Raw genomic sequence first — 24,569 nt, 5'->3', positions numbered from 1 at the left:
CCATCTCAACGCCAAGACCCAGCTCCACTCAACGACCAGCAAGCTACAGTGCTGGACACCCTATGCCAAACAACTAGCAAGGCAGGAACACAACCCCACCCATTAGCAGAGAGGCTGCCTAAAATCATAATAAGGCCACAGACACCCCAAAACACACCACCAGACGTGGACCTGCCCACTAGAAAGACAAGATCCAGCCTCATTCACCAGAACACAGGCACTGGTCCCCTCCACCAGGAAGCCTACACAACCCACTGAACCAACCTTACCACTGGGGGCAGACACCAAAAAGAACGGGAACTACAAACCTGCAGCCTGTGTAAAGGAGACCCCAAACACAGTAAGGTAAGCAAAATGAGAAGACAAAGAAACACACAGCAGATGAAGGAGCGAGGTAAAAGCCCACCAGACCTAACAAATAAAGAGGAAATAGGCAGTCTACGTGAAAAAGAATTCAGAGTACTGAGAGTAAAGATGATCCAAAGTCTTGGAAATAGAGTGGAGAAAATATAAGAAACGTTTAACAAGGACCTAGAAGAACTAAAGAGCAAACAAACAGTGACGAACAACACAATAAATGAAAGTAAAAATTATCTAGAAGGGATCAATAGCAGAATAACTGAGGCAGAAGAACGGATAAGTGACCTAGAAGATAAAATAGTGGAAATAACTACTGCAGAGAAGAATAAAGAAAAAAAAATGTAAAGAATTGAGGACAGTCTGAGAGACCTCTGGGACAACATTAAACGTACCAACATTAGCATTATAGGGGTCCCAGAAGAAGAAGAGAAAAAGAAAGGGACTGAGAAAATATTTCAAGAGATTATAGTTGAAAACTTCCCTATTATGGGAAAACAAATAGTTAATCAAGTCCAGGAAGCAGAGAGAGTCCCATACAGGATAAATCCAAGGGGAAACACGCCAAGACACATATTAAACTATCAACAATTAAATACAAAGAAAAAATATTAAAAGCAGCAAGGGAAAAACAACAAATAACATACAAGACAATCCCCACAAGGTTAACAGCTGATCTTGCAGCAGGAACTCTCCACGCCAGAAGGGAGTGGCAGGACATATTTAAAGTGATGAAGGGCAAAAACCTACAACCAGGATTTCTCTACCCAGCAAGGATCTCATTCAGACTTGGTGGAGAAATTAAAACCTTTACAGACAAGCAAAAGCTGAGAGAATTCAGCACCAACAAACCAGCTTTACAACAAATGCTAAAGGAACTTCCCAAGGCAGGAAACACAAAAGAAGGAAAAGACCTACAATAACAAACCCCAAATAATTAAGAAAATGGTAATAGGAACATACATATCGATAACTACCTTAATGTAAATGGATTAAATACTCCAACCAAAAGACATAGACTGGCTGAATGGAAACAAAAACAAGACCCGTATATATGCTGTCTACAAGAGACCCACTTCAGACCTTGGGACACATACAGACTGAAAGTGAGGGGATGGAAAAAGATATTCCACGTAAATGGAAGTCAAAGAAAACTGGAGTAGCAATTCTCATATCAGACAAAATAAGACTTTAAAACAAAGACTATTACAAGAAACAAAGGCGGACACTACATAATGATCAAGGGATCAATCCAAGAAGAAGATATAACAATTGTAAATATTTATGCATCCAACATAGGAGCACCTCAATATATAAGGCAAATGCTAAACAGCCATAAAAGGGGAAATCGACAGTAACACAATCATAGTAGGGGACTTTAACACCGCACTTTCACCAGTGGACATATCATGCAAAAAGAAAATAAATAAGGAAACACAAGCTTTAAATGACACATTAAACAAGATGGACTTAATTGATATTTATAGGACATTCCATCCCAAAACAACAGAATACACATTCCTCTCAAGTGCTCATGGAACATTCCACAGGATAGATCTTATCTTGGGTCACAAATCAAGCCTTGGTAAATTTAAGAAAATTGAAATCCTACCAAGTATCTCCTCCGAGCACTATGCTATGAGACTAGATATCAATTACAGGAAAAAGACTAAAAAAAATACAAACACATGGAGGCTAAACAATACACTACTTAATGACCAAGAGATCACTGAAGAAATCAAAGAGGAAATCAAAAAATACCTAGAAACAAATGACAGTGAAAACACGACAACCCAAAACCTATGGGATACAGAAAAACAGTTCTAAGAGGGAAGTTTATAGCACTACAGTCCTACCTTAAGAAACAAGAAACATCTCAAATAAACAACCTAACCTTACACGTAAAACAATTAGAGAAAGAAGAACAAAAAAAAACCCAAGTTATTAGAAGGAAAGAAATCATAATGATCAGATCAGAAATAAATGAAAAAGAACTCAAGGAAACGACAGCAAAGATCAATAAAACTAAAAGCTGGTTCTTTGAGAAGATAAACAAAATTGATAAACCATTAGCCAGACTCATCAAGAAGAAAAGGAAGAAGAATCAAATCAATAGAATTAGAAATGAAAAAGGAGAAGTAACAACTGACACTGCAGAAATACAAAAGATCATGAGAGATTACTACAAGCACTCTATGCCAATAAAGTGGACAACCTGGAAGAAATGGACAAATTCTTAGGAGTGCACAACCTTCCAAGACTGAACCAGGAAGAAACAGAAAATATGAACAGACCAATCACAAGCACTGAAATTGAAACTGTGATTAAAAATCTTGCAACAAACAGAAGCCCGGGACCAGATGGCTTCACAGGCGAATTCTATCAAACATTTAGAGAAGAGCTAACACCCATCCTTCTCAAACTCTTCCAAAATATAGCAGAGGGAGGAACACTCCCAAACTCATTCTAGGAGGCCACCATCACCCTGATACCAAAACCAGTCAAAGATGTCAGAAAGAAAGAAAACTACGGCCAGTATCACTGATGAACATAGATGCAAAAATCTTCAACAAAATACTCGCAAACAGAATCCAACCGCACATTAAGAGGATCATACACCATGATCAAGTGGAGTTTATCCCAGGAATGCAAGGATTCTTCAATATATGCAGATGAATCAATGTGATACACCATATTAACAAATTGAAGGAGAAAAACCATATGATCATCCCAATAGATGCAGAAAAAGCTTTCGACAAAATTCAACACCCATTTATGATAAAAACCCTCCAGAAAGTAGGCATAGAGGGAGCTTACCTCAACCTAATAAAGGCCATATATGACAAACCCACAGCCAACACCTCGTCCTCAATGGTGAAAAACTGAAACCATTTCCACTAAGATCAGGAACAAGACAAGGTTGCCCACTCTCACCACTATTATTCAACATAGTTTTGTAAGTTTTAGCCACATTAATCAGAGAAGAAAAAGAAATAAAAGGAATCCAAATCGGAAAAGAAGAAGTAAAGCTGTCACTGTTTGCAGATGACTTGATGCTATACATAGAAAGTCCTAAAGATGCTACCAGAAAACTTCTAGAGCTAATCAATGAATTTGGTAATGTAGCAGGATACAAAATTAATGCACAGAAATCTCTTGCATTCCTATACACTAATGATGAAAAATCTGAAAATGAAATTAAGAAAACACTCCCATTTACCTTTGCAACCAAAAGAATAAAATATCTAGGAATATACCTACCTAAGGAGACAAAGGACCTGTATGCAGAAAATTATCAGACACTGATGAAAGAAATTAAAGATTATACAAGTAGATGGAGAGATATACCATGTTCTTGGATTGGAAGAATCAACATTGTGAAAATGACTATATTACCCAAAGCAATCTACAGATCCAATGCAGTCCCTATCAAACTACCACTGGCATTTTTCACAGAACTAGAACAAAAAATCTCACAATTTGTATGGAAACACAAAATACCCCGAATAGCCAAAGCAATCCTGAGAAAGAAACACAGAGCTAGAGGAATCAGGCTCTACGATGTCACACGATACTACAAAGCTACAGTAATCAAGACGGTACGGTACTCGCACAAAAACAGAAATATAGATCAATGGAACAGGATAGAAAGCCCAGAGATAAACCCACGCACATATGGTCACCTTATCTTTGGTAAAGGAGGCAAGAATATACAGTGGAGAAAAGACAGCCTCTTCAATAAATGGTGCTAGGAAAACTAGACAGCTACATGTAAAAGAATGAAATTAGAGCACTCCCTAACACCATACACAAAAATAAACTCAAACTGGATTAAAGACCTAAATGTAAGGCCAGGCACTATTAAATTCTTAGAGGAAAACAGAGGCAGAACACTCCATGACATAAATCACAGCAAGATCCTTTCTGACCCACCTCCCAGAGAAATGGAAGTACAAAGAAAAATAAATAAATGGGACCTAATGAAACTTAAAAGCTTTTCACAGCAAAGGAAACCATAAACAAGACAAAAAGACAACCCTCAGAATGAGAGAAAATATTTGCAAATGAAGCAGCTGACAAAGGATTAATCTCCAAAATTTACAAGCATGCAGCTCAATATCAAAAAAAACAAACAATCCAATCCAAAAATGGGCAGAAGGCCTAAATAGACATTTCTCCAAAGAAGATATACAGATTGCCAACAAACACATGAAAGAATGTTCAACATCATTAATCATTAGAGAAATGCAAATCAAAACTACAATGAGATATCATCTCACACCGGTCAGAATGATCATCATCAAAAAATATACAAACAGGGCTTCCCTGGTGGCCCAGTGGTTGAGAGTCCGCCTGCCGATGCAGGGGACGCAGGTTCGTGCCCCTGTCTGGGAAGATCCTACATGCCACGGAGTGGCTGGGCCCGTGAGCCATGGCCGCTGAGCCTTTGCCTCCGGAGCCTGCGCTTCTGGAGCCTGTTCTCCGCAACGGGAGAGGCCACAACAATGAGAGGCCCGCGTACTGCAAACAAACAAACAAAAATATATATATATGTGTGTGTGTATATATATATATATATATATATATATATATACACACACACACACAAACAGTAAATACTGGAGAAAAGGGAAACCTCTTGCACTGTTGGTGGGAATGTAAATTGATGCAGCCACTATGGAGAGCAGTATGGAGGTTCCTTAGAAAACTAAAAATAGAACTACCTTACAACCCAGCAATCCCACTACTGGGCACATACCCTGAGAAAACCATAATTCAAAGAGAGTCATGTACCACAATGTTCACTGCAGCTCTGTTTACAATAGCCAGAACATGGAAGCAACCTAACTGTCTATCAACACATGAATGGATAAAGAAGATGTGGCACATATATACAATGGAATATTACTCAGCCATAAAAAGAAACAAAATTGAGTTATTTGTAGTGAGGTGGATGGAACTAGAGTCTGTCATACAGAGTGAAGTAAGTCAGAAGGAGAAAAACTAATACCGTATGCTAACACATATAAGTGGAATCAAAGAGAAAAAAAAAATGGTCATGAAGAACCTAGGGGCAGGATGGCAATAAAGACGCAGACCTACTGGAGAATGGACTTCAGGATATGGGGAGGCAGAAGGGTAAGCTGGGACAAAGTGAGAGAATGGCATGGACATATATACACTACCAAATTTAAAATAGATAGCTGGTGGGAAGCAGCCTCATAGCACAGGGAGATCAGCTCAGTGCTTTGTGACCACCTAGAGGGGTGAGATAGGGAGGGTGGGAGGGAGACGCAAGAGGGAAGAGATATGGGGATATATGTATATGTATAATTGATTCACTTTGTTATAAAGCAGAAACTAACACACCATTGTAAAGCAATTATACTCCAATAAAGATGTTAAAATAATAAAATAAAAATAACTGGTATAAAAAACATCTTTTTTCCTAATGTCTATGCTTCACCCCCAGAGATTCTGATTTAATTGTCCTAGGCTGGATTTTTTGTTAACTTCTCCAGCAATTCTGACATGCAGCCATGGTTGAGAACCCTTAATGAGAGACTAGATCACTTATCCCCACAAAGGTTTTGTGGGTCAGATGACACTCATAGACACTGAAGTAATTCAGAGGACGGTCAAATAGGACAGTTATGGAGGAAGAAGTAGATCTTGAAGCTATTCAATAAATACTCATGTAAGTATTTATAATAAATAAAGATTTATGGAAGTGTAAGATGGTGCAGAAGACTGAGCAAAGACAAGGAGACAGCAAAATGCATGGATGAGTTTCCTGAGGGAGCAATAACAGGAATGGCCTCTGAGCAGGAGGGCTGTGTTGAAAGACTATGAGAAGAGTGTGCCTTATATTCCTAAAATAGACAAATGATAACTTCTTTATTAGGAAGTTGAACTTGACACCAGGCTTCAAGATGAATTTTTAAGTCAAGTGAGACCAGAGATTAAGGATTACAACTAAGATGTCTTTGCAGCCATCTAGGCATAAAATGACTAGTGACTGTGAAAATGGAAAGTGATGACCCTGAGAGAAACCACAGTGGGGAAACTGGCAGGGCTTATTGCTTCTCAGATATCAGATGGGGAAGAGAGAGTAGTCAAAGTTTGAGAGAGGTCAAAGTAGAAAGAGGAGAAAGGAGATAACCATGATGAGATGAATGAGTGGCAAAAACAGACTCACTTTTACTCTCTATGTTTATCCAGTATTCATTTATTGTTGGTGTATTTTCTATATGTAAATCCTCATCAGCATCATATGTCCTAAATTGTATATTCCTAGAGAATTGGAACCATTTTATGACTTTTACAGTATAAACCCTGGAAGAGGATTTTGTGTAAATAGGCACTACATTTTTAAACCCTGTATTATGAAATTTCCAAACTTACAGAAAAGCAGAGAGAATACATAATGAACCCCCTCCCATATCCCCATCACCTTCCACAATTGCCAATTTTAGGCAAGAATTTGTGATAGCAATGAGGACACAGGTAGTGAGAATTTGTATATTTAGAATACATACAATCTATGTTCTTTACAGAACCTTTGGAAAATACCTGTATATAAAAGGATGAAAAAGTTTGCACTACCCAGACAGCCACTGTAAATACCTCAGGTCACAGTTCAATCTTAGTGGAAGATTCTCCACAGAATACAATGAGTAAGAGTGTTTTCAGTAACCAAACACTCTGTCTGTATCTAATAGGCTGTGATAGCTTTCCATAACAGAAATGACTGAAGAGCCTATCAGGTAACTCTTTACAGTTGTAAATGCTCTTTTTTTCTTCTGTCTCTCTAGCTTAATGTTTTAAGAATTGTGTCTTTAAATGAAACTACAAGTCCATATCCGTGTATTTAAATGTCTTTCTTTTTAAAGTTCAAGGACACTTATAATGCCAGAGAGTAAAGAGAAATTTGAATAAATATTAAGTGCATCATTAACTCAATATTATAATTAAAGAAACTTTTTCATAGGCTGTGTTTGATCCCACCTGATAAAAGAGGATATTAGTGTATATTTTGCAAATTCCATAAATGGGCTTTCAGCATAAGGATAGTCAACTTGAGTCATATATACAGAAAATTAATAATCACCATCAAAAAGCATATTTCTTCTGTCCTGTGAATCTCAATTATACTTATATTCATTTATAACCCTAGGGTTTATGATTGTTCCTCTGAAGTAAATCTCATTGCACATGTAAGGCAGCTAAGATTACATAAACATGCATCGAACTCTGTAGCTCTCTTTCTACAAATACTGTTTTTTTTGTTGTTGTTTGTTTGTTTTTGGCTGCTTTTGGTCTTCGTTGCTGCGTGTGGGCTTTCTCTAGTTGCGGCAAGCAGGGGCTACTCTTCGTTGCAGTGTGCAGGCTTCTCATTGCAGTGGCTTCTCTTGTTGTGGAGCACAGGCTCTAGGCACACGGGCTTCAGTAGTTGTGGCTCGTAGGCTCTAGAGCGCAGGCTCAGTAGTTGTGGCGCACAGGCTTAGTTGCTCCGCGGCATGTGGGATCTTCCCAGACCAGGGCTCGAACCCTTGTCCCCTGCACTGGCAGGCGGATTCTTAACCACTGCACCACCAGGGAAGTTCCTCTACAAATACTTTTCAACTGCTAATTTTGACATTTGTAGGCTTTGAACATTACTATAAGTGATTATAATAAAAATTACTGTTCTCTCTGTGAGAGATTTTATGTGAAAGGTGTAGCTAATGACTAATGCCCAAGAACAGACTTTTTAATCATGGAAAAACCAGGAGGTATTTCTTCATTTGAACTATTTGTTTTTGTGTCTTTCTAAAATATGGGCTCCCCGTGGTGAGATTTGAATTGCATGAAAAGTGACTGTGTGTTCTTGAAACTGACTTACAGTACTCATGTAAATTGTGATATTTTATTATAAATGCACGAATTAAGAGATCTCAATGATGCTGCTACAGAGGGAAGTAGCTGCTTCCTGTGGACGCTTTCTGGCATGTTCACCCAAGCTAAAAAGGAAACCTTGAAACTTCTGTTTAAAGTGCATTTTTTTGAATGCTGTATAACTTGATCAAGAGCATTTAATGAAATTAATAAAATAGTTGTGTTTCCAAAAAGTCAATGTTACCACACATTTGCACTGTTCACATTGTCAATTCCCAGTGCATGTCAGTTAATGACTGTTAGTCTGCAGAGGACTGTAGGCTCTGATGATCTTAATTAATGGGACCCCGCTTTAACTGAACTAGTGAATCAGATCTGGTTATTGAAGTTGAGCATGCAGCTACTAATGACAAGTTGCAGTGGTCCACTAAGCACAAATCAAAACTAGTAATTTGCTTCATTGTTACTTTTGTTGTGGTCACCCATTTACAATGCTTGGAGTCAGTCTATTTATCTCTTGTAAAAATTAAAAAAAAAAAAAAGATACACACACACACACAGAGCACACACAGACATGAAGCAACCACAATCAGGAGAGTGAGCATATTCATCATTCCCAAAGGTTTCCTCATAATCTTCATAATCCCTTCCTCCCAACCCCATCCTCACTGATCTGCTATCTCTCATTATAGATTAGTTTGCATTTTCTAGAATTTTATAAATGAGATATAATATATATACCCTTTTGTCTGGCTTCTTTCACTCAGCATAATTATTTTAAAATTCATTTTGAGATAGGCACATGTGGTTTGTAGAAATAATTCATTCCTTTTTATTGCAGAATAGTGCTCCATTGTGTGAAGGTGCCATATTTTGTTTACCCATTTACTTGCTGATGGATAAATAATACTGCTGTGAACAGTTGTGTAGAAGTCTTTGAATGGGCATAAGCTTTCATTTGTCTTGGGTAAATGCCTAAGAGAGGGATGGTTGGATCATATGGTAGCTTTTTAAGAAATGCCAAATTATTTTCCAAAATAGTAGTAACGTTTTATATTCAAACCAGCGGGTATTATTTCCAGTACCAATGAGTGGTATCTCATTGTGGTTTTTGATTTGCATTTCCTTGATAATTACTAATGATGAGCATCTTTATGTTCTTATTTGCTGTCCCTGAATCTTCTTTGATGAAGCATCTGTTCAACTCTATTGTCCATTTTTAAACTGGATTCCTTATTTTCATATTATTGAGTTTTGAGAGTTCATTCTATATTCTGGATATAGGTCCTTTTTCAGATATATGAATTGCAAATATTTTTTTCCAGTCTGTTGCTTACATTTTATTCTCATAACAATATCTTTTGAAGAGAAGTTTTTAACTTGATCAAGTCCAGTTTATCAAATTTGCTTCTGTGGATTGTGCTTTTGGTGACATATTTAAGAAATTTTTGCCTAATCCAAGGTTATGAAGATTTTGTCTTATGCCTCCATGTAAAAAAAAATTACAGTTTTAGGTTTTACATTTAGGTCTATGATCCACTGAATTAATTTTTGTATATAGTATAAGATATAAATCCACATTTTTGGTTTTGGGGCCTTTTTTTTTTTTTTAATTTGGATATCTAGTTGTTCTAGCCTTTGCTAAAAAGTGTCCTTTTCTCCACAGCATTTCCTTTGCACCTTTGTCAAAAATCAGTTGTCAATATACTTGTGGTTATATTTCTGGTCTCTTTATTCAGACTCTTTATTCTCTTTATTCTGTCTCATTTATCTATTTGCTTTTATGCCAATATCATGATTTTTATTACTATATGTTTCTAAGTCTTGCATTCAGCTAGTGTGAGCCTTCCAGTTTTGTCCTTCTTTTTCAAAAATTATTTTAGCTATTATGGACTCTGTGCATTTTAGTATGAATATTAGAATCAACATATGAATTTCTGCCCAAAAGGCTTGTTGGGAATTTGATTGGGATTGTGCTGCATTTATAGGTCACAATTTGGGGAGAATTGACATCTGAACAATATTGATTCTTCCAACTTCTTTTTTTTAGGTTTTCTTTAATTTCTCTCAGCAATATTTTATAGTTTCAGGGTACAGTTCTTTTATAATTTTCTTCAGATTTATCCCTAAGTATTTTATATCTTTTGATACTACTGATAAGTGGTAAGTTTTAAAATTTCTATTTCCAATTGTTTGTTGCTAGTGTGTAAAATACATTGAAATTTTGTAAATTGATCTAGTATCCTGCAACTTTGCAAAACTTATTTATTACTACTAGTAGCTTTTTGTAGATTCCAGTAGACTTCCTACATAGATGATTATGCTGTGTGTGAACAAAGACAGTTTTACATTACCAATCTGAATGCCTCATTTCTTTTCCTTGCCTGATTGCACTGGCTAAGACCTCCAGTACAAAGTTTAATAGAAGTGGCAAGAAAGGATAGCCCTGTCTTATTCCTGATCTCAGTGGAAAGGTATTGTCTTTAATGATTAAGTATCATGTTAGCTATTGAGATTTTATAGATGTTCTTAATCATGGTGAGCAAGTCCCTTTCATCACTAGTTTGCTGACAGTTTTTATCAGGAATGGATATTGGATTTTGTCAAATGCATCTTCTGTATTTATGAGATCATCATGTTTTTTTTTCTTTTTTAGTCTGTTAATACGGTGAATCACATTGATTGAGTTTTTAATGTTAAACCAACCTTGCATTTCTGGGGAAAACCCTGCTTGGTCCTGACGCAAATATCCTTTTAGTCTATTGTTTGATTCAATTTGTGTTGGTAAGGGATTCTTGGACTATAGTTCTCTTTTTTTATAATGACTTTGTCTGCTTTTGGTATCAGGGTGAAGCTGGCCTCATAGAATGAATTGGGAAATATTTCCTCCCCCCTTTCCCCCACTCCTTAAAACTTTTTGAAAGAATTTGTGTTAAATTGGTATTGTGTCTTTCTTAAATGTTTTGTGGAATTTATCAGTGTGAGAAAGTTTTTATAACCTGTAAATTTAATTTCTTTAATAGATAAAGAGTTTTTCAGGTTAACGATTTCTCTTTGAGTAAGCTTTGGTAATTTGTGCCCTACAGGGAATTTGTCCAGTTCATCTAAGTAGTTGGATGTATTGGCATAAAGTTGTTCATAATGTTGCCTTATTATTTGGAGAATCTATAGTGATACCACTACTATTCCTGATATTAAAAATATGTATCTTTGCTCTGTTTTCCCTGGTCAGTCTAACTAGAGGTTTATCGTTCTTACTGATCTTCCCAAAGAACAAGCTTTTGGCTTCATTGATTCTTTCTACTGTTTTTCTATATTGTTTCATTTATTTTCACATTGATCTTTATTATTCCTTTCTTCAGTTGTTTTGGGTTTCATTTGCTCTCTTCTTTCTATCCTTAAGGTGGGAATCAAGGTCAATGATTTCAGACTTTTCTTTTTCTAATATAGCCATTTAGTGCTAGAAATCTCCCCATAAGTGCTGCTTTAGCAACATCCCACAAATTTTGGTATTGTATTTTTATTTCATTCTGTTCTAAACATCTTCTAATTTCATTTTTTCTTTGATTCATGGGTTACTTAGGAGTTAAGTGTGTTACTTAGTTCCCAAACATTTGAGATCTTTCTGTTATTGATTTATAATTTAATTCCAGTGTGACTTGAGAAAATAATTTATATGAAGTGATGTGTTTTAAATTTGTTGAGACTTGTCCTGAATAGAGTCTATCTCATTAAATGTGCCATATGCTCTTGGTAAGAATGTAAATTTTGCTGTTGTTAGGAGTATTCAATAAATGTCATCTGGATTAAGTTACTTAAAAAAAAAAAAACTAGTAATTTGCTTAAAAATTAGGAGGTAGTTTTCCCAAGTGCCCTCCTTTCCACAGCAGCAGTCTTACTGGATTTTTACTTCTTTTTAAATAAGGAGAGACTGACATCCATATCTCCTAACTCAATCACAAACAGATAAAGGATCTAGCAAAACCATGAAATAGTAATCTAACCATAGTTGGCACTGGTGAGATCTTTATTAGAATTTCTTCTTTGGGTTGTACATTATGAAAGCAAATTTCAAATAAAGCAACAAAATCTACTGTGAAGTAGAACCTTAAAAAAAAAGAGAGAGAGATTCTGACTTCAGGAAAAAACAAGACATTCTAATTTCTTCTTTCTAAACTCAGGTTTTTGGTAATCCTTGTCTTAGGATTGTTGGTTAAAGAAATGCCACAATTAAAAAATGGGCGGAAGACCTGAATAGACATTTTTCTTAAAAAAAAAAAAGTTTGTAATTAAAGTACTTTGCATAGGATGTGCACTGTCAAATTAGCCGCAGTTTCCCCCACGTTCTACATGTGTCTGCTTGTCACTTATATGTTACCTGCCCGGCATTCAAGCCACTTCATTTTGTCCCTCCCCTGCTTCCACCACCACTTTCTTCCCTCTGGAAAAGATTATTACAGCATTATATCCCATTCTTGATTCCTCAGGAACCCCATTAGTCTTCATCAAATACATTAATTATCATATTCATAAAGTTCTCGTACTTATCCAAATAATCACTATTAGACCCACTTTTCACATAGCAAAACAAAAGCTTTTAATTAGATAGCTTTACAAAACTGCACAGAGAATAAATAGTGGACAAGGAAAGGATCCCCTGCAATGCCCTCCTGGCCGACCAAAGGCAGTATCGTGTGTGGTGAAAAGAGGGAAGGCACAAAGAGGGCTTGGGCATTTGGGTTCTGAGACCCTGCTCTGAGTGGACAGATCTCTAAACATCATGAGCCTCAGCTTCTTCATCTGTAGAGGTGGAATAATATCACACAAAGTGACTGGAAATTTCATAAAGATCATGTACACATCATCATAGCCGTCATCCTTTAGATCTCAGATTGAATGTCATTTCCCTCACCCTAAAGACTAGATACCAGCCCCCTGTTAAACACACTTTGAGCCTTCCCTTCGTAGCTCTTACCACAGTTGTAATCATGTAGTTATTTATGACTTACTTGCTGTAATATCTGTCTTCCCCGTGAGACCCAGCGTGCCTTGGAGGAGGTGATGTGTCCACCTTATTGCCTATCTTATTCCGTACTTAGAGCAGTGGCTGCCCAGACTAGGTGCCCAATCACTAATGAAAGAATGTGTGAATGAAGGGATAAATGATTGTGAATGGACTTCATAAACTGTTAAATGCTATTCAAGATGGAAGGTATTAATAGCATATTTACTAAGCATTTACTCCCTACTAAGCACAGTATTTAGCATGTTACATGCATTGTTTCATATAATCTAACAAAAATGCCTTGACTTAAGTACTATTATTATCGCAGTCTTATGGATGAAGAAAGTGAACCTTAGAAAGTTTAAATAACTTGTCTAAAATAATATTACTCTACTAGATCAGTCTTTTTTGTGTTTTTGACATTCCTTATATCAATGCACATATAATAAAATAAAAATCCAATTCAAAATCTGGATTCTGGTAGCAGGTTTAATTCTGATTCGATCATTAGATAACAGATGTAAGTCTTGAGCATGACCCCTGAATGATTAGAGTTGAAAATTCAGCAGGTTTTTCTGGTTAAACTTTGAAAACCTTGCAAACTTAAATGACTATAATAGTTAGAACATTGTACCTTGAGACAAAAACGAATGTTTATTATTCTAAACGACAATTAGAGAGTAGACCCTCAGGTTTTATAATCTAACTACAAAGGCTATACCCCTCAGTAAAATAGCAAAATAATTAATGGTAACATCTCTGACCTACACCCAGTTCATTTTCCACAAACTCAAGAAAATGAAACGCCTAGAGCATGACTTTAATCTAATCTTGATTTTTAACCTTATATTATATATATTGATATCAGGTCTTAAAAGAACTCCTTTTAGAATTCAAAAGGCATGCATTTCTGCTTGTAGTTTTCTTTCATTAAGATTTTTCTCATTATAGAAACTTCGTCCCTTTTATGTTTTATTTTAGAAACCAAAGGTCTAAGTTACTTTTCCTTGTAGGTTTTAATTAGGACCCTATTATCGTGGATACATAGCATGATACACGTTTATAGACATAATTATGACAATATGATTATAAACAGAATTACTAAAGTGAAACAGACTTTAAGAATGTGTATATGTTAATTGTGCTAATAAGTTTAAAAAGCCCTGCTAATTAAAGAGATACTAAATAGTGGATTATTGTACACTTTGCTTTGTGAAAAAAAAGGTATACTAAAATTTGTAAAATTTAAAAAATAGATTTCAATTTAAACACACAGTGGTAGATAGCTCTTTAAAGAAATCCTATAGTAGATCCTCTTATAAAATACAGAATAACATCTTATTTTCTGTGATTCAAGGAATTACATCATATCAGGTTTAGTTGTAGCTTTAATAGCCATTGACTATCCAAGAGATAAGTCAATGATTCTTGACTGCTAAGCAAGAAATTCCTCTAAGAAGTTCAAGGTATTTAGGAATTTTCATTTTTTAAATAGCTATGAACTATTTAATATGTTCATTTTGTTGAAATTATAGGTGGAACTGTGTCAGTATGATTTTTTTAAATACTCCCCCAAAAGTTTTCCTTTTTAATCTTTGATACTGTCCACAATTTTGGTGAGATTTATCCATTGTCTACCATATGCTCTGCTGGGCTCAGCAGATGAGTATACATGCAGTGCCAAAAAAATGGTCTTTCTACTCAAAGAAACTTAAATTGTTTGGAGGCAACCTGTATATAGGTGAAGAATATGAAAAAACATAAAGGAAACTGACGTAGTACAGTGTTTGAACAGAAAGATATGCCCATAAGCCAAATGATTCCTGTGACTGGAAGTTTAAACAAAAAAAAAGAAGAAGAAAAAGGCTTCTAATCTGGTACTGAAAATACCCATGTAGGCCTATGCCATGTCCCATACATACCTTTAGGACTCTCAGTGGCTATTTCTTTCTGGGAAAATCCACCTTTGAGAACAAAATCAGTAATCTAGGATTTGTTTTATTTGGTCACAGAAGGTACAAATGATGGGTCTGTAACAGATTTTTCCAGTTGTCCTGGAATTTGAGTGTCATTTCTTTCTATTGCTGATCCTGAGAGACTAACAAAGTTTTGTTGACTCCAAATGGATATTTATAAATGGCTGAAAAAGCTGCAGATGCACACATAGCCAAGTCTATTTGCTAACATTAGGAAATTTCACGTGTTAGCTCAGTAGGCATCTATCTGATTGTGGTGCCATAGCACTGCTGCTGTTGAAAGCCACACAGTTCATGTAAATATCAATGTCTTGGTCATTGTTGACCCTTCTCTCTCATCCCCCACATCCTGGCAGTTGTCCAGTCCAGTCTGCCTCCTCAATTCACACATAAATGTCTCAGGTGGATTTTTCTTAAAAATAAGTTTTAATAGTAGTTAGAAATATTTAGTCATTTAATCCAGCTTCCCTTCTGACCCATTATACTTTATGATTCATTCAGTTTGCTCAGCAAGGATCTATTGCTCTGTGTCAAGCACTAGGCTAGCAATTCAGGGGTGACAAAGTAGACCACTGAGTTTATATCTACTGAGGTATACATTATTAGAGAATCCCATAAACATATATGAAAGGGTAATTCTGACAGTTTCTGTGAGGGAAAGCTTATGGGACTACCTAAACTGGGTACTGTAATCAGAGAGGTCTGGGAAGACTAGTCTGAGGAAGTGATACATGAGCTGAAACATAAAGGCCAAGAGGGGAAGGAAGATCCTACACGGGGAACAGCATGTACAAATGCTCTGATAGACAGGAAGAACTGAGGAGGCCAGAGCAGAAAATAGAGGGTATTAAGGTTGAACTGAAGCCAGAACATGCAAGTTTTTGCAGGTAATGTTAAGGGCTTTCTTCTTAATCTTAAGAGCAGCAGGGAAGCCATTGGAAAGTTTTAAGTGAGGAAAAGGAATGATTCAATCAGACGTTTGTTTATATAAGACCGTTCTGGCTTCATTTTGGAGAGAGCATGGGACAGGGAGCCAGAGTGGAACATGGTGGATCACTTGAGAGGCTTTGTGATCATCCAGAAGAGGAATGATGGTTGCTTAAATTATGGTGCTGGTGGAGGAGGTGGAGACAAGTGGATCTGGAGAGGATGGAGGGAGGTGTCAAGGATGACATCTAGAGTCTGACTTTTCAACCGGAATGGTTTATGGTGCCATTCATGAGACCAGGTTTTCAGTTGGAGGTGTCTTCGAGACATTGAGGAGGAGCTGGTCAAGAAGGCCGCTGTATACGACAGGCTCTCAGAAGAGAGGTCTAGGCTAGAAATAGAAATTAGAGAGTCATCTAATATGTGAATCTGACTTATAATATCCAGAATAGCTTTCCAGACTTCTGGTTGAACATCTTCAAAATGACAGAAAATTCACCACCACAACAACCAGACATGCTTTAATTAAAGAAAGATGTTCCTTATGTTAGACTGAAAGCTTTCTTTTAATTAATTTTTATTGGCGTATAGTTGCTTTACAATGCTGTGTTAGTTTCTGCTGTACAGCAAAGTGAATCAGCTATACATATATATATATCCCCTCTTTTTTGGATTTCCTTCCCATTTAGGTCACCACAGAGCACTGAGTAGAGTTCCCTGTACTGTACAGTAGGTTCTCACTAGTTATCTATTTTATACATAGTAATGTATATATGTCAATCCCAATCTACCAGTTCATCCCACACCCCTCCTTCCCCTCTTGGTATCCATACGTTTGTTCTCTACTTCTGTGTCTCTCTTTCTGCTTTGCAGATAAGTTCATCTGTACCGTTTTTCTAGATTCTACATATAAGCGATATATAATATTTGTTTTTCTCTTTCTGACTTACTTCACTCTGTATAACAATCTCTAGGTCTATCCACGTCTTCGCAAATGGCACAATTTCATTCCTTTTTATGGCTGAGTAATGTTCCACTGTATGTACCACATCTTCTTCATCCATTCCTCTGTTGATGGACATTTAGGTTGCTTCCATGTCGTGGCAATTGTAAATAGTGCTGCAGTTAACGGTGGGGTTCATGTATCTTTTTGAATTATGGTTTTCTTCGGGTATATGCCCAGGAGTGGGATTGCTAGGTCATATGGTAATTCTATTTTTAGTTTTTTTAAGGAACCTCCATACTGTTCTCCATAGTGGCTGTAACAATTTACATTCCCACCAACAGTGCAGGAGGGTTCCCTTTTCTCAACGCCCTCTCCAGCATTTATTGTTTGTAGATTTTTTGGATGATGACCATTCTGACTGGTATGAGGTGATACCTCATTGTAGTCTTGATTTGCATTTCACTAATAATTAGTGATGTTGAGCAGCTTTTCATGTGCTTCTTGGCAATCTGTATGTCTTCTTTGGAGAAATGTCATTTACATATTCTGCCCATTTTTGGATTGGGTTGTTTGTTTTTTTGATATTGAGCTGCAGGAGCTGTTTGTATATTTTGGAGATTAATCCTTTGTCCGTTGCTTTGCTTGCAAATATTTTCTTTCATTCTGAGGGTTGTCTTTTCATCTTGTTTATGGTTTCCTTTGCTGTGCCAAAGCTTTTAAGTTTAATTAGGTCCCATTTGTTTATTTTTGTTTTTATTTTCATTACTCTAGTAGGTGGGTCAAAAAAGATCTTGCTACAGTTTATATCAAAGTATGTTCTGCCTATGTTTTCCTCTAAGAGTTTTATAGCATCCTGCCTTACATTTAGGTCTTTAATCCATTTTGAGTTTATTTTTGTGTATGGTGTTAGGGAGTGTTCTAATTTCATTCTTTTACATGTAGCTGTCCAGTTGTCCCAGGACCACTTACTGAAGAGACTGTCTTTTCTCCATTGTATAATCTTGCCTCCTTTGTCATAGGTTAGGTGACCATAGGTGGGTTTATCTCTGGGCTTTCTATCCTGTTCCATTGATCTATATTTCTGTTTTTGTGCCAGTACCATACTGTCTTTGTGCCAGTGCCATACGTACTTGTAGCTTTGTAGTATAGCCTGAAGTCGGGGAGCCTGATTCCTCCAGCTCAGTTTTTCTTTCTCAAGATTGGTTTGGCTATTTGGGGTATTTTGTGATTTTTCACAGAATTAGAATAAAAGCTTTCTGAAGTAAATTCTACTCATTAGTTCTGATTCTGCCATTTGGACAAATAGAATCACTACGTAATAGGACTTCAGGAATTTGAAGAAAACTGGAATGGTATTTCTCCCCACCACTTTGCCAGCCACCTTAGATCCTCTGTCCAGCAAAAATTCTTTTAGATCAACTCAGCAGTGTAGCCCTTGCCCATGTCTTCAGCTTCATCTATTACAAACACAGAAACAGACCCCCCAGAACACCTATATACCCACTCAGGTTACTTCCACTCAGATCTAAATGTTGGGGGCTTCCTAAGCATGATACGTTTTCACAAACTTTTGTGCCTTTTCTCATGACTGTTACATAGGAATGGTTTTTAATTCCACCACTTATAAAATTACAGCTCTCTAGCAGAAGCTAATGAGACCAACTAGCTAACCATAGGAATTTTTTTCAGGAGAATAGATCAGACAAGAAGTTGCCAGTAGCTCATAAATGTCCAGAACTGTAGGACAAATTTGGACTTACTCAGGGCCAACATTATAATATTCAAGTTGGTCCTGTCTTGCAAGCAGGACATGGCAGAAGGTTTTCTAGGCTGTGGGCCGTGTTCTGAGTTAAGAGCCGTCACTCTCACCTGCTGTTTTAGTCAGAGAAGGCTGCCTGCACTCACACAGAACTCCACAGTCCTAGTCCAGTCAGAGTTCCTTGGGCATCCCTCCATATGGTCTTTCAGAGACTCGAGCTTCTTTCATCTAGTGGCTCCCAGAGGAGTCCTCCACTGGATCTTTTGCATCTTGTCAAGAGATGAGGGAAGAGAGAGCATGGGGATTATGCAGGAAGTTTTAGGAGCAGGAGATGGTTTACATGTCGCACATTCCACTTCTCACGTTCCATTAACCAGAACTCAGTTACATGACCCATATAACTGCAAGGAAGGCTCAGAAATGTAATTTAGCTGTGTGCCCAGAAGGAAAAGTCAGCAGGGTTTGGTGAGCACAGCTTCCTTATCCTTGAGGTGATACCAGTTTGGTCTCTTTTTCCCCAAAACCTTCAGTGATTCCCTGTTGCCTACCGAATTTAGAACAGGCTCTTAGCGACCTGAGCTAAACGGGTGATTTCATTATTCCCCAAGCATACCCTACCCTTTCACTCTTCCATGCCTTTATTCAGGCACGTTCTTCTGCCTTGGGCACCCTACATCTCTTATTCTTGAAATCTTGTCAGTCATTCAAGGTCCATTCAGGAAGTCACTCTTCATTCCCACTGGTCTGCCTTATGTCGTTACCTGTTTACTTGTACTATCACCTCCCTCCAGACTCCCTGAGGGCAAGCAATGTGTCTTATCCATTTTGCATCACTGACAACCTCTAGGAAATGCCTGGGAGTGCTCAATGAAATATTTGTTCAATGGAGTTAGTTTTATTTAAATTATTTCCTTAAAGAGAAAATGCAGTGTATTTTTCAGTAGCTTTCCTTTCTTTTTTCCCATGAGGAAAAACGTTTGTGGTAGTGGTTCTCAGATGATACTGAGCAAAAGAACCACTTGGGAGTTAATCTTAACCACTTGTTAAGATTATAGATTTCTGTTGCCCCCCCCCCACAAGATTCTAATTCTATAGATCTGATAGATCTGATGTTGGACCCAGGATCTGCATTTTTATAAGTGCCATGGGAGAGTGGGAGGGTTAAAGCGGGGAAGGATTCACATCATATGACCCCTAGATTGTACTTTCAGAAATATTGCAACATGGTATGTGTCATTACGCCCATTAATGGACTACTATTCCCTTCCTTTAACAAAACAGATCAGTTCATTAACAGAGGAACAGGTAGCATACGGAGCGGTAAAAATCAAGATGTTTGTCATATTGCCTTTGGATCCAAAGTTCTTGGACCACCTCCACTCTCTGGCAGAAGAAATAACATGAGGATATTCAGTGAGGTAGGAGCAGGGTTTGAACAGCTTATGTAAGCATGGATGGCATGGGAAGGGAAGGGTTTTTTTCCCAATGCAGAGGGAAAAAAAAGAGGGAGAGAGACTACATGCCAAAAGCAGAGGGCTTGAATAAATTTGGAACAGAAATTCTGGATTTTAAAAGACCTCAAAACTGTTTTCTTTTCGTCATGTCAACGCAATTAACATTTTTGAGCATTCTTTTCATTAAATATGTGCACAAAACTTAAAGGCAAATATATGTGAGCACATTTTGTGGTCTCCTTCAAAAAGGAGTTGGATCATCACCAGACACCTTATAATGAACAGATTCTCAAATGTTATATTTTTATTTTTAATTTCCTCTGAATTTCTGACATACAGAGTGATTTTCATTTCAACTCCTACCTACTAAAGATGGAGTGTAGCAAATGAGCACATTTTAATTTGTGTCTGTAAGATTTGGTTGTCTTCTGTTTTACCTTACATTATATTTATCTCCTATTTCTTTCTAATTTTCTACCATAATTTCCCTCTCCACCAACTTTTTAATCTTCTCATTTCCTCTAGTTCATTTTTACCTCACTATTTGTCCAGCTATTATTTCTTCTATGTAGATTCTACAAGAAATAAATGCAATTCCTATATTTTAAAATATAGATTAATTCCTTTTCCTTATAGAGAGTAAGATCTGTTGGGTCCAAAAATAACCAATCGTGCCAGCAGTCTACAGTAGAGAAGTGTGTTAACAGGGCAGAAATGTCAACCTTGCTGTTATCTGAAGCTGAGGCACAAGGAGATAAAGAAAATATTGGCCACATAAAGCAGACTGTACCTATTCATGGTAAGAATCATGCATAAAGATTGATAGCTAGTGAAAACAGTGAGAAATGTTAAGATAAATCCATAGTTATATTCTTGACTAGATCTTAAGTCCAGAGAATTATCATTTAAAAATGAAAATGGTGGTAGATATTGAAATATGTTTAGAATTCTTATACCATATATTATCTTCTGGAACCTGTCATTCTGTTTATTCTGTTATTTTACCTTGCTGTAGAACCCTGTATTTTTACTTTCTGATAACAGTGAGAAAATAGTATAGTATCCTATTATTGCTATGTCTTGGAAACCCCATGTACATTTTAAGTGTTCTTAGTTTTACCTTTTAATTAATCTCTTCCATTTGTAAAGTGCTCTTTATTTTCTCTCATTGGTACAAAAACAACCCTGTTGGTGAAGAAAACTTTTATCCCATTTTATAGATTGAGAATTCAGGGCTAAGAGAGTAAGTGATTTGCAATTTGTAATCACTGGAAAGAATTGAGACCAGAACCCAAGGCTTACCACTCCCTGTCAGTTTGTCCACTTTAACTGGTCTGACTTTTGTGAACATTGAAAAGGGGAGGCATTTGTGTTCATTTTATTTGATTTAGAAATTAACGATCACTGTTAGAGACTCTATCTCCCATGGAGTATAAAACTGAGATAAGGAAATAAATAACATAGATATTCAGTCCCAGTTTTACCACTGTCTGTGAGACCTTGATCAAGTTTCTTAAACCCTATGAGCCTCAGTTTCCCCATCTGTAAATGGGGATACAATTACTACTAGCACTAGTAGTAGTAAGAAATAACAGCTGCCTCAAAGGGTCAGTATGAGAATTCAGTGAGAACAGTCAGTCGAGCACATCATATTGTGCCAAGAATTTAAATGTTCAGAAAATATCAAATGCTGCTATGAATATTATTATTATTATTGTTACAGAGTTAAATTACACTTAGGAATTCTTCAAGATTGATCTCAGTTCTGCAGGGTTCTTTTGGAAACTACCCTCTAAGCTCTTGTTGAATCAAACTTAAATCTTTTAAAGGAAAAAATAATTTTTCTGTATTGGCTGTCAATTTCATTTTTAAATATTTTTTAACATAGCATGTTGCAAGATTAACATTAATCTAGTTACTTGTAGCTCTCTACATGGTTATATTACATGAAAAAAATGTATTAGTTTGTTTTTTCTTTAACACCTTTATTAGAGTATAATTGCTTTACAGTGGTGTGTTAGTTTCTGCTTTATAACAAAGAGAATCAGCTATACATATACATATATCCCCATATCTCCTCCCTCTTGCATCTCCCTCCCACCCTGCCTATCCCACCCCTCTAGGTAGTCACAAAGCACAGAGCTGATCTCCCTGTGCTATGCGGCTGCTTCCCACTAGCTCTCTATTTTACATTTGGTAATGAAAGCCTGATACAATTCTAATATTGGAATAGAAATAAACACCTATTTCCTATAAAGGAATAAGTTGTGTTTTTTATACAGCTTTACATTTTGTCAAAATGATACATGAACATTCTCATTATAGCTATAATTATATTTACTGAGTTATTTCAAACTATATAGTACTTTCTGTTCTGGCTTTTTGTTCTTTGATATGAAAATGTACCAGCCAATCTGCATATTATGCATCCACATCCCCCTCAAGAACCATCAGCTGATAAGAATAATAACAGGAGAAGATTACAGTTAAAAAGAACCAGCAGAGAAAGGACAGAGACACCCAGCGGTATGGTACTAATTCAATACTATCTTATATCTGTATATTATTCAGAGCAATGGAATCTCTCTCTGCAGGTTGTAAATTTCAAGGGATTATGAACCAATTCATTTAAAATATAAATATCTGTTCTACAAGGATTATGGAAATCAAATTTTTTACAAAAGAATTGCTCTATAGCCCTAACAGAGATTTGTTGGATTAAATAGACAGTACCACAAAAATAAAGGACTTCCTACTTCTACTCTCAAAGGCTGAATAAGCTTAAATTATTGATTTTTTAAAATGGCCCAAATTTGATAGAAGTTCCTGCCTGCAGACTTCACTAAAATTGAACTTAACTCATAATTTTTCATTTTCACTTATCTCTCCTCTTTTTAAATTGGGCCCTTTCTAGATTGTTTTTTACATTTGCTGTCTCTCCTTTTGGACTCCTTGCCATCTACTGTAATGTAGGTTAAAGTTTCAACTCTTTGTAACCAGTAAAGCATTAGAGAAATATAGTTGGCTATTATAGTTATTGCTTAAAATATTAGATTTGAGGCATGTATGTGTAGATTTGTATACACATGCATTAGTCTATCCTGAATCAAGCCCAGAATGTATCATGTACGCATCTGTTAGCATAATTTCTCAAAAATGTAGATTTCTTGGGTAGGCCAAAATTCTGCTTGCTAGGTTTCATGTTATCATTATAAAATAGTAGATAGAAAAATTACTTCTGCCATAAGGCCTGTATCCATTTTTCTTAAGGTGCTGAAGAAAAGAGCTTCATTTAAAAGAGTTGAGTTCAGTAAAAATTGTAATTTAAAGAAAACACACTCCATTTTGTATGGAACCAAAGTAAAAAATGTAGGACCTTTTAAAAATTATATGGGTTTTGGAATTCCTTTTATTGCGTATTGTAAAACTTAAATTTAAAATGTCCCCATGCAAATATCAAGGAATTTTAAGATGAACCTGCACAAAAATGCAGCTGAGTTCATCTTAAAATACTCTCCTGAAAAAGAAAAAAACTGCGTATAATCTGTATTGTCACCTCTTACTTGCTTTTCAATAATCAAATAGAAAAGTATACCACAGTACTATTCTTCAAAAATTAATGTATATATATATATATATCAAAAGAAGTAATATAGAGGAAAATATTTATTCCGATAAAGGCAATTCTTCAGGAAATAACAGAAATGAACATAAAGCAACAACTGTCCTCACCAGTGTGTTCCAACAGAGAACAGAGACATTGAACCCCAGCTCTCCAGCACCCCAGTCTCCTGATCAAGCAGGTTAGCATCTTTATTATACCATAATTGCTAACGATTAATAAAATATAAATATGTTAAATATTTCAAACCCGGTCATTTTGAAAAGTCATGATGCAGTCACTTGCTAAAATATATCATTTTTTTCAATCTCTTTTTAACCCCAATTTTATGTCAGACTTTAATGGTTGAAGGAGTATTTTTATTTTCAAGTTTTAATGCACAAGCGGTCCTGTTCAGAATGAAAGTTTAAAACTTTGAGGTTTTTCATATAACATTGTCACCCTCCCCAAAGATTATCTATTGTTGCACTTCTCCAATCCTCTTTATAATGGAGACGGTTGGAGTGTAGAGCATTGAACCCATCAACATATCTTGCCTAGCAGGTGTGTGGTACTTTTACAAAGGCAAATTGTTTTTGAGCTAGGGGAAAAGGAAAATAAATGGAAATTGTTTGTAGGTTGTCAGTCTTATTTATGCAGTGTTGA

At 36.3% G+C, this 24,569-nt stretch overlaps 1 protein-coding gene across 4 annotated transcripts in view; it reads left to right on the top strand.

Annotated features, from left to right (window-relative positions):
• CUNH3orf67 (chromosome unknown C3orf67 homolog) overlaps window positions 1-24,569 on the top strand; it is a 260,137-nt gene that overhangs the window by 137,392 nt on the left and 98,176 nt on the right. For 3 of the 4 annotated variants that reach the window (XM_029244384.1, XM_029244382.1, XM_029244385.1), the window contains 4 exons: window positions 20,130-20,266; window positions 20,939-21,101; window positions 22,712-22,828; window positions 23,983-24,105. In XM_029244384.1, coding sequence (XP_029100217.1) covers window positions 20,130-20,266; window positions 20,939-21,101; window positions 22,712-22,828; window positions 23,983-24,105 — 540 coding nt within the window. The remainder of the gene's footprint in view (window positions 1-20,129; window positions 20,267-20,938; window positions 21,102-22,711; window positions 22,829-23,982; window positions 24,106-24,569) is intronic. The other variant, XM_029244383.1, reaches the window with a different exon arrangement.

Source organism: Monodon monoceros, unplaced genomic scaffold (assembly GCF_005190385.1).
Source record: "Monodon monoceros isolate NGI ecotype Baffin Bay Population unplaced genomic scaffold, NGI_Narwhal_1 Super_Scaffold_3, whole genome shotgun sequence".
In the NCBI taxonomy this organism is placed as follows: domain Eukaryota; kingdom Metazoa; phylum Chordata; class Mammalia; order Artiodactyla; family Monodontidae; genus Monodon; species Monodon monoceros.
Note: the sequence above shows the minus strand (reverse complement) of the source record. Positions and strands in the feature narration are given on the sequence as shown.